The following is a 15,415-nucleotide window of genomic DNA, read 5'->3' as shown; positions in this document are numbered from 1 at the left end:
AATGTCACTACTTCACCAAAATTGATTTGACTAAGGGCTATTGGCAAGTTCCGATGAAAAGTGAAGCAAAACCCAAAACTGCCTTCCTCTCGCCAAATGGTTTGTATCAATTCACGGTAATGCCGTTCGGCCTTATAAATGCACCAGCTACGTTCAGCCGCATCATGCGCGCATTACTCAAGGACATGAATCATGTAAGTAATTACATCGACGACATACTTATTCATACTCAGTCTTGGGAAGTCCATGTTCGAACACTCAATGACCTATTTCAGAGACTCAAGAAATCCGGCCTAACCGCTCGACCAAGCAAATGTTCAGTAGGTATGAGTACGGTCGCGTATCTAGGTCACAATGTTGGCTCCAGCAAATTGACACCACAAACGGACAAGGTCAAGAAAATCCTCGATGCCTCGCCACCGGTCACAAAGAAACAACTTCGGTCATTCTTAGGATTATCTGGCTATTATCGCAAATTCATACCAAATTATGCAGCCATAGCAGCTCCGCTCACAGATAAAACTAAGGCTAAGGAACCGAACAAAATAACGTGGGGTGAAAGCCAACAGTTAGCTTTCAACAAACTGAAACAGTGTTTATCGAAAGCTCCAATTCTCACATTACCTGATTTCGAGAAACAGTTCGTTCTACGAACCGACGCTTCGGATACCGGTATCGGTGCAATCCTGCTTCAAGAGCAAGAGGGTATTCCCTTACCCATTGCATTCGCGAGTCGTAAGTTACTCAGTCGCGAACGTGCGTACTCGTCCATAGAGAAAGAGTGTTTAGCTCTCGTATGGGGTGTTCAAAAATACCAGAGTTATTTGTACGGCAACCATTTCTTGGTGGAAACAGATCACCAACCCCTGACATACATCCAAAAAGCCAAAGTCGCTAACTCCCGTATTATGCGCTGGGCATTGGCTTTACAGCCATATCGCTTGACAATAGTAGCGATCAAGGGCACGGACAACGTAGGGGCCGATTTCCTTAGTCGCAGTCTGTAGAAATTGTGCACTGCAACTCCTGGAGAAAATGTAAGACATTTTCTTACAGAACGGGGGGTGAATTGTTACAGTGCAACCGATAAGTGTATAATTATTTTCGCCGATCATGTGTTTACTGCGTTCCGCTCATTATTGTTTTATTTTGTATATACCTGTGCACCCCGCCATAAATGAAATCGTCCGAAAGTTTTAACCAATAACGTGTCATTCAGTCCCGCGTAGACTTTACTCATTCACTTAAAGCTAAGGCGTTCGTGGAGTGTTAAAAAAGCCCTTCTATCTTACGCAACAGCATTTGTATAAGGCCATGGTAATTGTCAGAGAACGCCCACCCTAATTGTTGAACAAATCACGTCAGTCAGTAAAGAATAGATTGTTTTGTACTTTTCGGAAACGCCGTTTAGGGCCTTTTGTGTGTGGTATGTTGGAGTTTGTTTTGTTGTAAGAGAGAGAGAGATAGAGAGAGGCAGAAGACATTTTGACTTGTTCGAGAAAAGACAGAGTTTTGGAGAGCGATCGTGTGCTTGAGAGACCGGTTGTAACTTCCCTCGCATCAGATATCTGAGAACAGCAGATCATAGCCGTTGTGGATCCGTTTGATCCCTATGGGAAGAGAGACGGAAATTCTGTTCCGTATCTAGAATTTGGTAAATTCAGGCCAAATTCCAGTCCCGGTCGTCTTTGACATTTCCTGGCAACAGTTCGCCTCCCCAAGAAAGCTGCACGGCAAATTACCATGGCCTTTTTGTTGAGAGTATTCCCCTGTCGACTCTAACACCGACTGGAGAAGGAGTCTACCACTGAGGTGCTGTAGACGGATGTAGAGTCTGTACCGAGGCGTAGCCGGCCGAGTCCTGTGAGTTGTGCCCACTACACGGTCTTGCGAGCCCTCACACGCCGGAACTCCAACGCTTTAAAGTTTGTAGAAACTGGTAAAAGGGAAGTGCCCGAACTGTACATAATTAAGAGAAGTCTGGTAATGGAGTTACATTTGGAAACAAATTGAGAGTGTCTGATTGACTGAACAGTGTTTTTTTTATGATTTTGTAATTAATTGATTGAACGTACTTTTTATGATCCTTGTCATCGATTGATGTAATAATTTGGAAGTGAGTTAACTGATTAATTGAACATAAGTGTTTTTATGATCTTGTCATTGATTGATTAAATAAGTTGGAAGTAATTCACCTGATCTGAAGTTGAATTGGGAATCTTCTTCCAAGATCAAGAGTGTGATTTAAATTGAAGAATTTGATTATAAGATTTTGCTGTACATAATTATAGTGCTCAGAACTTGGAGAGTTGTTAATATAATTGGAGATATTAGAAGTTTGTTCTTTCTTGTCATTTATTGTGTCTGTTGGTGTGTCCTATAGGATCCGGGGTTACCATTCCCAATTTTTAGAATTAGCCAAATTTTGGAGTGGTGACACTAGGCCACACGCCCTCATAATAGGCCATTATGACCAACCCTATATTTGCACAGTTAATATTATATGCTGACAAATTTGTATAATGTGCGGCGAAATCTTTCTATTTGGTCTGGACATTAAAGGCTTCTTATTTATTCCGAAGCCAAAGGCGAAGGCCAAGATTCTTTTAGAAATTGACCATGTTAATATTTTAGAGTCTGGTTCCCTTTGTACCTTGAATTCGTCCCTCTCATGCAGCACCTGGCTCAGGTCCTTGACGAGCTGGTCCTTCTCGGCTGCTGCTTTAGTAGTCTGGCTCTGGGCCTCTTGCAGCTTGGTCTTGGTGGATTCTAGGACCTTCTCGCAGCGGGCCTTGTCTTGCTCCAAGCTGCTCAGGGCATTCAGGACCTCTTCCAGCCGGCCATCCAGGATGGTCTCCTGTCGGAGCAGGCTCTGGTGTCGCTCCTTGAGAGCCTGAGGACAGTCACAACAGGTAAAAGAAAAGAGCTCTGAATCATTTTCTTGAAATTGTTAAAAAGTTTCTCTCAAATTGATATTTTTGATATTTTCGATATCACTGACAGAATTATATAAGCGACATCAAAAGCACTTTGAAATATATTAATTAAGTAAAAAAGAACATTAAAAACTTGGACAAATGTCAATCTTTACGCTGCAATGTAGGCTCTGTCGATATATCAATAAATATCGACAGAGCCTATATTGCAATGTAAAGATTGATATTTGTGCAACTTTTTAATGTTCATTTTTACTCAATTAATCTATTTCAAAGTGCTTTTGATGTCGCTTATATAATTCTTTCAGTGATATCGAAATATCAAAAATATCAATTTGAGAAAGTTAACCCTAACCTTCCCATATCCTCCAAATCATCTATGCAAAAAGAAGAAGTTTGCAGGTTTGACTCTATATGGCAAAAAGGTGTGGCTGGTTTTGGAGAATGCACTGTGTCAAGGTCTTAGGCCGGATCTTGTGCATAAATTTAGGCCTAAATTATACTTGACATCTTCCGCACTGCTCCAGAATGTTACTGGCTCTGCCTCAACATATTGACAGTGATTGCTGGAGGATTTTGCAGGATTGAGGCAGTGGTCAACCCTCCAAGGTACACATTCAAGAAATAACAGATGGTTTTGGTGGATTGAGGCTGTATGAAATTTTTACTTGGAGGCAGCTGGAGGATTTCGCAGGATTGAGGCTGGATATAAATGTCTGATATAATGAGAGGATATAATGTCTGAAATATTGCAATTGGCGCTTTCTAATATTTTTTTTAATCAAATGCTGATTTGGGGAACTTTCAGAGGGAACGAAATCATTTGTCCTTTTTAACTTTCCAAATACATTTTTCGTATCCAATGGAAGAACCACATTTTAAACCCCCCTGGCCACCGTTTTTATGGGCAGGGTCACCCACCTCGTGCTCTATGTTGACGCCAGCTAGCGCTTCCTCCTGCTCACTGACATGCCTTTCAAGACTCATCGCCTTGCTCTCCAAATCTTGAATGTAGGACTGCATCTTGGTGTGAGCCTCAAGGAGTTCGTCCTTCTCCTGGAAAAAAACAATAAATGGAATAACAATCAGAATCAAAAGAGATGGAAGACGTTTGCCATCTCTGACATTGGTATTGTAATCAAGTCCTTTTTGGATATAAACCTTTGTTTACATTGATACAGTGAAAGTATTGAAAGAATCAGGCCTTAGCACTGGAGCAATTTTGACTGAGTGGGAATGAAGGACTTGAAGCAACTTTGACAATAAAGTGCTCTTCAGCTATGGTTATCATTTCATTATGTATCATCGAGGACGTCAATAAGAAAATGCGGTATTCCAACTGCGCATGGGTCATTTGGCTTGTTTGGGATAAACAGAGAGAGCGATCTCCAAGATAACAAAGATTTTCGTTCCTTGTGGTACTTTCTGTAATTGGTTAAATTGACACATTTAACAAATTGTAAACAAAGCAGCGACTTTTGGTACTTGACTGTCATCCGACATATATACCTCTGACCTTTGACCTGCACTACATGTCCTTCAGTGCACTGGAATGAAATACTGAATGGGCTTGTTCTCCGAGAACCTTACCTTGACAATCTTCTTCAGCTGTTCTTCAACGACCGTGCTCTTAGACTGTATCATCATGAGTCCCATGGAATGGTCCTCCACCTCCACAAACTCATCCACGGAACGCTCCAGGAACTGGAAGGGGGTGCTGGCCCCGCGCATCTTGCCGGCCGAATCGATGAAGCAGAACTGGTAGAACTCGCCATCTTCCTCTTTGGGCAGGTAGTACGCTGTTGAGTTCACAGCAAAATAATGTTGGTTATTTGGTCCGAAGTTCTGTCCAAAACTCCCTGATTTTTTAAATGGGTAAAAAATCGGTAGCATTGAGCCCCATCTTGAGCGCCTATGAAGACAGGGATAACATGAAAAAAATTCCATCTATCTGTAATTTATCTATTGGTATACTGTATTTTTAATTTCTCAACACTGGATACAATTCGGGCGATTCACAATGCAGTGCGCCACCAAGAGCCTGCCATGGAGAGTTCATTTTTCCCAGTGCATTGTGGCAGATGGTCGACAAATTCGCAGTTAGTTATTAGTAGTTATTCCGGTCAGTAGTTTTGTAAGCGCATGATTCAAGTAAATGTTTGCTCTATTCTTATATTTTTTATCAATATGTTTTTTTTTTGTGAGGCGGCAGAATGCTTTACCCCAATCATTAGCTAAATAACAAATTAGCTCAAGTTGTCTACTGACACTCATTCAAATAGGCCATGTTTTGTCGACCGTAAACTTGAAAAATGGACTCTACATGGCAAACTCTTGGTGGCGCACTGCATTGTAAATCATCCGAATTGGCAATGCTTCTTTATTCCTCCTTTCTCCCATTTATACTTTCTTAGAAATAAATACTACCCGCTTTAGTCTAAGTAAATGTAAACATTTTGAAATGTGTGTCTAAAAAGAGGTAAAGACATGTATAAATGAAAATTCAGAATATCCACAAAATAAACACAGTATATTAACATAAACATGACATGCGACACATTTTTGGCCGACGTTTATGTTCATATGCATCGCACTAAATGCTCAGGTAAAACTGTCAAGTGAGCACTGTTTCACTTTCACTATTCAAATTGTATAGCTACACAGTGCTACGCAGCAACATTTGTTATATATATCATTGCAGTACATCACATATATGATGCCTATTCTGAAAATCAATATGTATGCATTTCTTTGAACACTTGACGAACGTAACGCCTCAAATGAAGCAGTTTTGCGCATAGAGGAATGAAGTCCTTGTACAATTTTGCAAAGTACACATTTTACGAAAATAAAGAAAAAGATTTAACCTCTCAATAAATGCAGGATATAAATATTCAGTGTTTTATTCAGAGAGAATTAAGAATTAAAACCAATTAAATACACGCTACCCCCTTTTTAGGCCAACCTTGAATTTTCACCATTTCACCCCACCACTACATCATTTTTGTAAAAAGTTAAACACACAAAAACATGTTTTGGATGTGTCATCCATTGTAATCACTAACTGGATTGTATCAAATTTATGAAGGTCAAACAATATTGATAATGCAATATGCGACATTGATACATTGACGCATGTGCGATGCTTTTTAACCGGGTCGCGTCGGAGGCTATGTATACATGCCCAAGTTTTGCCTTATTTAGAATGGATGACAGACAAACACGCAGGGAGCGAGGCCAGAAATATCGGTCAGTGAGTGAGGCCAGAAGTATGAGTGTGCTGCCCGAGGGTGATGGCTTCAACCCGCCTGGCTTTAAGTCGAGTGAAAAGTAATCCAGTGCCATGTTCCGTTCTTGTCAAAATAATCCCGGCGTGAACTGGTTAAACACTGATTTATACTCATCAGGCACTACGCTTAAAGGGAAAATACAACATTTGCAAACATCAAAAAAAAAAAACTACCAAATCATTTTGAAATACCTTGCTGGACTGTTAGTGAATGACAGTGTAAAGCATCCTGTAAAATCATGGCACCTGGTATACTGTCATTTTCAAGAAAAGTGGTATTTTTGTATCAATTTCCAACGCTTATCGGCCGATCAGCGTTGGAAACAACTGGCTTTTTTTTCAAATACTGGCCCCAATTGACCATCGCACTTGTTTGCAATCGATTACAAACCTATGAACGGGTACGAGCCAGCTAGACTGGTTCCCTGACCTTACAATTCCCCAATGTATGTAAACTGCTCTGTTTCTTCTTATATGGAGTCAGGGAACCAGACTACAGGAAAATGATCGTTTTTCTTGGTTTTTATAGCATTTTCGAACCCAAAACCTAAAAAATGTCAGTGTAACTATATTTGCTATATATTTCCAACCCCCAATTCCATCCATTTCTGAAAATTACAGCAAAAGCAAATGATGTATATTCCCTTTAACGTTAGACGGTCACAACGATATTTGGCCTAATACTAGCTGTTCCTATTTACCTCTGAACATGACTGTCTGCTCATACTCGCGTCCCTCCTGCCAGTCATTGGGGTAAGGGGCCCAATCAAAGGCCTTGTACTGCCTGGTGGAACTCCAGCCTACCTTGAAGATACCCACCCAGTCCCGAGTTGTTGGCCGGATGGCTGAAGTCAAGGTGTATTTGCATTCAATATGTGAACCTTAGAAGAAGTACATGTAGGACATAAAGTGTTATGTGCTGGAATAAACATTATTACAGTGACAAGAAGAACAAAAAACATCAAAAAATAAAACTACCAAATCATTTTGAAATACCTTGCTGGACTGTTAGTGAATGACAGTGTAAAGCATCCTGTAAAATCATGGCACCTGGTATACTGTCATTTTCAAGAAAAGTAGTATTTTTGTATCGATTTCCAACGCTGATCGGCCAATCAGCGTTGGAAAAAACTGGCTTTTTTTTAAATACTGGCCCCAATTGACCATCGCACTTGTTTGCAATCGATTACAAACCTATAAACGGGTACGAGCCAGCTAGACTGGTTCCCTGACCTTACAATTCACCAATGTATGTAAACTGCTCTGTTTCTTCTTATATGGAGTCAGGGAACCAGACTACAGGAAAATGATTGTTTTTCTTGGTTTTTATAGCATTTTCGAACCCAAAACCTCAAAAAAGTCAGTGTAACTATATTTGCTATATATTTCCAACCCCCCAATTCCATCCATTTCTGAAAATTACAGCAAAAGCAAATGATGTATATTCCCTTTAAGTTCTTGAATGGAACATCCAAAAAAAATTAAACATAAAATCAAAATTTGTCAATGTTGGGTTACAAATGGAATAGTAACTTTACAAACTTCCAATTGTTTGCGAGCCGACAATTCACTTCCCTCAGGTTAAACAGGTTCCTGCCTCTCTATCAGGGTCGATAATGCAGGGACCAGGAACCAGTCTACTTGCTCAAAGTAGACTGATGCCCAAATTTGAAACAATATTAATACTTGTGTCATTATACACACACAAGTTGAAAGTTAATCAGGGGTTACAAACAAAATAAAATTTGATTTTTTGTTTAAGGTATCTCTTTAAACTAAACACCTCAAAAAAAAAAGAAAAGTCCCCACTCATTGGAGGGGTCATAATTTTGAATCTGATCGTCTTATAAATAATCACATGATCATAGACCTTTGGGGAATTTTGTGCGCTACATTTTGATCTCACTTTTGCTACCAAAGACTGCGTTAATGGTCCAAAATTGACGACAGTGTCTGAAAATTGATACGTTTGGAAAGTTGCCAATTTCAAGATTACGCGAGGAGAAATTGCTAAGCTAAGCGTAACCACACCACACGCGCCCATAATTGGCCCCTATGGACTGCACAGTGTAATTCAATTTGCGTGCTCCCATGCATGCAAGCACTGTGCAATCGCTATTCCCTGCCGTTCGTTTCGGGCAGTGCGAAACTGTTGCGCGGCAATTTTCACTCGCGTAATCTTTTATTTTGCAACTATTCAAACTGTATCGTTTTACATTTTACCGTTGTCAATACTGGACAATTAACAGTCTTTGGTAGCAAACGAGGTATCAACATGTACATGTATCCAACACAATTCCCCAAAGGTGATATGATATTATCAAAAGACGATTTAGATTAAAAATTATGAGCCCTCGACTGAGTGTGAACTTTGTTTTTTTTGGCAGTGTATTTGATCTGTGTACATACCAGGGGGATACCTCTCCTGCACATTGTGGAACACAACTTGAGCATAGCCTGATGCAGTCATTGTTGATTCATCCAGGATAGAATCAAGGTGTATGGTTGGGCTATCCTCTCCATTTCTTAATGGTGTGGTCTGACTGGTCTCCGTCATTTTTGGACTTAATCCAGATTTTCTGGAATACAAAAGAGCGGGTACAACTGACTACACACTATCCATAGATCTGTTTGGGACTAGAATTTTTCCGAATGGGGGCAACGTCTTTTGAGATCGAGTGGGAAATCATTGCCGTGCACCTGAATATCGATCATTCTAGCTTGGAAATATGTTTAAGTGCATTATAAAACAGCACTGAAAAGATCAGGAATTCAGTTGCACATAAACTGGTTCATGTCCGCATTAATTCCAGCCGATGGCGGCCTCCAGCAAGATGGCGGCCTCCAGCACGACGACAGGCATGACAGGAAAGTTTCTGAATTGAACGCAAAATTTCTTTTTTTCTTCCCACGGGTAATTGAACCTAAGCACTACCTTAAGAATTGCAAATGTTTTGTATACTCATTTTACGCAGAATTAGAAGACACTCAATGATAGTGGGGATTTTGATAGTCCCCCGCAGCACATTTGATTGTGATTTTGATGTTTTTAATATTGTAAACTATCATGCAATTTGACCTTTGGGTCACAATGTGATAATGTGAATAAAATATACTATAAATATACCATACCATAAATATTTAATAAAGAAAAATTAAGAGTGGCGCTTGTGCACCATAACCTCATGACAAGGCGCGCTACAAGAGTACGCCTGCAACATACGTAGCGCGTCTTGTCATGAAACAGTTGCTGGTGCATCCCCGATCTGCAAGCAGACTTTGTTTATCGACACAGGTCACGGTCGTGTCCCCTGCGCTTCGCGTATTTGTTTGTATGTACGTCCATGGACTATGCGCTGCAAAAAACAGCCATTTACATTTTTGAATGAATTGCTGAGTGATGTCTGTGCTATAGTGATTGAAATTCGCGGATTTACAACCCAAAAAATACTTGTGAGTATCATTGAAGCCCCATTACTTCGTCTTTGACATCAATGACATGTGAAGAAGCCAGGAGGTGCTTTCAAAGGTATTTTTGTCAAGTATTTTGCGTGATTTTTGGCAACTTGTGGTGAACTTTGAAAATTCAAAAATTTAGATTGCTTCTGCAGTCGGAACGCTAGTACGACAGACTTGCATCTCAAAACTCAAAAAAGGAGTTCTAGCACTCCAGTTAGTGGGACTAGTTCTAGAGGTAACGCAGACTGGCAGCAAGTCTAGTAGTACATCATTGCGGCTCGGTGAATTGGCCGACTCTGTTCGTTGCGCTACATGTATGTATGTACATGTAGTGATCTAGCTTGAGTAACTCCAGCTCAAATGCTTATCGCATTACAGCTAAAGGCACAACTATGTTAAAAAAGATACATCGTAAGAGGCCAGAAATCTGGGACCGTACATGTCCCCCCAGTGTATTCCAAAACGGTTCAGTTTCCCTCTATTCAATCTAGCTCTACTGAGCTCAGTAGAGCTAGGTTGGGATAAAATAGGGAAAATGGACCATTTTGGAAAACACTGGGGGAATATATCGTTGCTTTGCTCACGAAGTGACAAAAACCTCAACATTTGACAAAAGTTCATACTGAGATAATTGCATTTGAAATTATTCATTTTTTCAAAAGACATTTTCGACCACTTTGCAGTAGCAGAATTCGGAAATTTTTGCATTGTCCGATAGGATATGATTTGCTCTTTGTTAATTCATAGTTGTTTGTTAAAAATAGTTCGTAATTAAACAGTAATTCATTAATAAAACTTTTTTGCACTTCGTGAGAACATCAATACTTTGGCTCCCATATTTTGCCAATTACTTTGTACACAGTTTTTATCACTTCGTGGGATCATGAATCGCGGAGGCTTTACTTATTTGTACTTTTTTCGACGAAACAAACTTGTTACTTTTGCGGGTCACGACAATTGAGCACGCGCGTGTCTGTTCTTTTTCAACATCGTTCGCGCGCGCGTGTATGCTCCCATCCTGCCACGTGTAGACCAATGTATAATTTCTGGCCCTGCTCACGAGGTGACTTTTTGTCACTTTGTGAGAACATTTTACACTTTTTTACACTTCGTAAAATGAAAATCACCAATTTCAGGCTTTTTGTCAATTGTTAGTTTACAATAATTAAGAAAGTAAACAACATTTTTGACTTGAAACTTGGTCAAATTGTTCCTTGAGACAACTATAATAAAATGGCTAGTAAAACTCAAAATCGAATAATTATCGATTTTCGAGGTTTTTGTCACTTCGTGAGCAAAGCGACGATATGGTCCAAGATTTCGGGCCTCTTATGAGCTACGTTTTTAACGTAGTTGTGCCTCCAGCTCTAATGCGATAAGCATCGGAGCTGGAGTTACTGAAGCTAGTACTCATTCAGTCACACAATAGTTTTGCTTGACCGAACATACCTAATTTTCTTGACAACCAATAGGCCTACTTCATTTTTGGGGCCTTCCGTTAATAAATACAGTGGAACGGCGCTATACCGAACACTGCTTTTTTGGAAATACCAAACATCATCCTTGGCTCCTGGTTTTAATGTACAAAACATACCAAACATTGTTGTTGAAAAAAATCAACAGATTAATAATAAAAAATCTACCGGTTGTACATGTATTAAACACTATTTGGGCCTATTTTAACATCGTGTTTGAATGTTGAAGAGCGAAAGATAGCTATTATTTCCCGAAGGATTAAAACGGAAATCCTCCCAATGCTAAAGTTTCCTGACGACTCCTCATGCGGCCGCGGGATGTGAGAAAGGGTCGTACAAAGAAGCGTCAACACGGTGTCAACAAAGCGTCAACACATGATGGAAGTGTCAACACACCGTCATCACTTCTAAAACGCATTCTAAATTGACAAAAAAAGGCAAAGAACTGTAAAGTTGAGTCTTGAAGAGATTTTCGGTGGGTCAGTGGTTAAATTTCGTCTACGAAAATGGAGTTTTTTCACACAAAAAAAGCAACGATGCCGTTGTCTGCCATCATGCCTTCAGACGGAGCTTGGACTACACCATTTCAGATATGGGTGCGCAGCTGTAATGAAATTAACGTGTCGTATGTGGATTCAAACGTAATGACCGCCCTCTGTTGATTTAAACTATAATACTATCACCACTTTGCGTAATGGTATGGTCCGCACTGCCCCTGAGGCAACATGCCATGGCCAAGTTCGGGCAAGGACCATTAGTAAACTAGTGGTTGATTTGTGACGTACCTTACGCCAGCGCACTAATAGCAACGTGCGAACGTCTCTAGTCGAACGCTGGTCAAAATGTCTTCGCACAGCCTTGATTCCATGGGCGCGTGCGCGTTCCTTACACTAACCCGTGGCCGTGATGTACTTGTAAACGATGCTGACTGGCTATTCAGAGCGTAATACACGCGCATTTTGAAGATTGCACGCTAGTCGCGCCCATAATGCGCTCACGTGCTTTGCACATTACATCACGTACGAATTCATTGTTTTTTCAAAACTGCGCGATGCCTGTACGATATGGATTATGGCAGCCTCGTTTTTTTGCTGAACAAAATATGTATCTTTGGTTGTAAAGGGACGAAAGAGGTACGTACATATAGTACAAATCCTTGCTTACTAAAGCGCATCCAAACCATATGTTTGAAAGGATTGATTCTTCAGAAACACAACTTTCAACATTTTAAAGATGGTGTTGCACATCAAACGGATAATATGCAGCCCTAATTATAATGTGCCACATTTTGACACATTTAAATGAGACAAATCCAGCGGTTGAGATCACGCAAGGCAAGATGGGAAACAACATGGCGCAGCATGATCTCGTACCCATGGGAACGAGGTTGGTCATCGCAAAACTTCTAGATCCTGGCACCCTGGTGTACCTTATAAATGCACCCGGCTATTGGTTACCAGCGATGCAACCATCCCCAGTCAAAATAGGTTGGTTCCAAATAGTCGACTAGCATAGTAGACCACCGTTGACTAGACAGAGTTCGGGCTATTAAACTTTAGTCAAAATATGGTTAACCATTGGTCAACAATAGTTCTTGCGCGAACTTGCCCATGGCTGCCGATTTCGGAGTTGCACGGAGAGTCAATTTTCTTGAATTGAACATTGCAAAATTTTTGCAGATGTTTAACCTATTGATTTTAAGCCAAAATTTCATTTTTGCCCATGCTGTACGGTTTGAACGCTGGTTTTGTCAATTTGAAAGCGTTTTGGAGGTGTTGACGCTGTGTTGATGCTTCTGTGTGTGTTGATGCTGTGCTGATGACCGGTGAGAAATGCCAGTTCACTTGTAGGCCTATTAGTCAAAAGAGGTCACCACTTCGAGCAGTTCAAAATCGCTATACTGAACAATCGTTATTACAAACACTTTCTGTGTTCGTTAAAGCAGCGTTCCACTTAGTCCGAGTAACTTGGACCCAACTTATTGTCTTTTTAACATTCGGACATGGTCTGGCAATTAGTAGGGTCCAAGCTAAACTGCTGCCAGCATCGCTCGATACAATTCTGTTCTTGACCCCAAAACCCAACATTGCCCAACGACAACATCAGATTTCACCCTCCAAACGGCCTCCAAATTACTAGATACGCCACCTGAAGTACAAGTAGAGATCGATGATTAAGATCGAGGTACTAAAGTTTACTTACGATTCGGAAGAAAAGTGAACATTCCCGTTCAATTCCGAGAGCTCCCCTTGCGATATTGAACATGTTGAACATGTTATTCGTTAAATTTTAGACTCGTGCTTGAAAATACAATGTGGTCATTCCCAGCATTCACTCGATGGTCCCCGTATCCCGAGCGCGATTCCATAACCAAGCGCGATGCATTTTTTATAATGATAATGAGTAGGCCTAGACTGGATTTGTTTTGTAATTTCCCACAAACAAGCATGACAAGCACTGACAAGTGCATTTCGAACGATGAGTTGGCAATGGTTGGGAACTATAGGGCAGCTTTCAGGAGCGGAAACCAGATCAGCGGACCAAATTCAGGAGCAACTATAGAATGCAGGGCCACGCCGGAGCAAGGTTTTTAAATTCTGCTTGGAGGCGTGGATGGAGGCCGGCGATGTGAGGATAGGAGTAATAGACTACAATATAATAATATGCAAACCTGCAAAAAGTGCTAAGTACAGCGAATGCACTTGTCTTCTCATCAATGATCGGAAGGGAGGGCGCTTGTAAGTGTGTCGGGGCACGGAGCCACGGAGGCGCGGAGTCGCAGAGACTAGACGCGGCGCACTGGAGTCGTGGAGTCGCAGAGACGCGCGTCGCCGATAGAGGGCGCAATTCTCGGCGGTATTTTTTGAGAACGAAGCATCCATATCCATTTTTAATTTCCTCGCAAAGGAAGGGAGGAGGGCGACGGGGCACTGGAGTCGCGGAGACGCGGGGCACTGGAGTCGCGGAGTCGCAGAGACGCGCGCCGATCTGCGGAGTCGCAGAGACGCGCGCCGATAGAGGGCGCAATTCTCGGAGGTAGGTCGACTGCGGCTCCACGCCTCCACGCAGCCGTACGGAGGCGCGGATGTAGAGTGAAGTGGCCCTGCATTCTATAGTTGATTCCTAGTTACATTGCAACAGTCCAACCTGGGCTAAACCGGACCCATGATGCAACGATCATGGGATGTGAATGAGTCAAGAAATGAACATGACGGATGATTAAAATAATTTAAAAATAAACAAGGTTTCCAATGTCTGCGAAAATGGCATGTCTGCGAATGGAAAATTAAACAAAAATACACCAAAGATGTCCAATTGAAATTGTTAACAGTACTTACTACTTGAACACCCCCACTTAAAACTCACATGGACGGTCAGTAAAGTATCGAAAAATCGGCATATTTTAGGTGTTTACTTTAGATCGTTGGTTGAGTGGACTTGGATCCGTGTATGTGTTGCCCCATGCACATAAATAGATATGACGACAATAATCCTCGTTCAAATATTATAAAAATTTACTTTGCTTTTTTTTGTAATTACAGTTTACGTTTATATCATACATGTGTAAAAATTAAAATATTTATTGAATATGTATAAATATTTTAAACACTCGTAGTTTTGCAATCTATAAAATATTGATGCAATCAAATTAATTGCGAATTTGTGGATACGGCTATCGTGTGAATGCTGTATAGTCGTAGCGAATGTCGGACACTTCGCCCCATTTCCACGTTGCCCCATGTCACTTCGCCCCTAACCACTTCGCCCCATCCCCACTTCGCCCCATTCCCACTTCGCCCCATTTCCACTTCGCCCCATCCCCACTTCGCCCCATCCCCACTTCGCCCCATCCCCCACTTCGCCCCATCCCCACTTCGCCCTATTGGCTTAAAAAACAATTCCAACAGATTCACTAATTGCTAACAAGAATTAGCCCACCAAATGAACAATTCATAACCAACCTCTCAAGCTATCACTCTCCCCTAGCCCTACCGAGAAAAAAAGCTTGAAGTAAAAGATCCAACTTTGTTCGCAACCCGGCTATACCAACCCGTCTCCCACTTATCTGAGAACGAAAATACCTTTGACATCCTAATTTCACTCTTGGAGGAACCAATCTCATCTAAATGAAATTGTAAGTGTCACATCAGACAATTTTTGACGGAACATTTTCCTCAAGGCAGTGAGTTCCTTTTAACTCACTGACCCATACCTACGGATTCTTTTGAATCCGGCGCCGGCTGATGAGTCCCCGA

The 15,415-nt window shown here is 41.2% G+C and overlaps 1 protein-coding gene across 1 annotated transcript in view; it reads right to left on the bottom strand.

Moving 5' to 3' along the window:
- The window catches only part of LOC119720612 (tax1-binding protein 1 homolog), a 32,172-nt gene extending 17,536 nt beyond the window's left edge, over positions 1-14,636 (bottom strand). Inside the window, exons 1-6 of the mRNA XM_038190347.1 lie at positions 14,498-14,636; positions 8,635-8,804; positions 6,927-7,106; positions 4,527-4,735; positions 3,858-3,992; positions 2,654-2,893 (exon numbers count right to left, since the gene is read on the bottom strand). Coding sequence (XP_038046275.1) covers positions 2,654-2,893; positions 3,858-3,992; positions 4,527-4,735; positions 6,927-7,106; positions 8,635-8,782 — 912 coding nt within the window. The 5' untranslated portion in view covers positions 8,783-8,804; positions 14,498-14,636. The remainder of the gene's footprint in view (positions 1-2,653; positions 2,894-3,857; positions 3,993-4,526; positions 4,736-6,926; positions 7,107-8,634; positions 8,805-14,497) is intronic.
- Between the last annotated feature and the right edge of the window lie 779 nt (positions 14,637-15,415).

The sequence above is a fragment of the Patiria miniata genome, unplaced genomic scaffold (assembly GCF_015706575.1).
Source record: "Patiria miniata isolate m_02_andy unplaced genomic scaffold, ASM1570657v1 HiC_scaffold_9, whole genome shotgun sequence".
In the NCBI taxonomy this organism is placed as follows: domain Eukaryota; kingdom Metazoa; phylum Echinodermata; class Asteroidea; order Valvatida; family Asterinidae; genus Patiria; species Patiria miniata.
The sequence above is the reverse complement of the archived record's forward strand: the minus strand, read 5'-3'. Positions and strand labels throughout refer to the sequence as shown.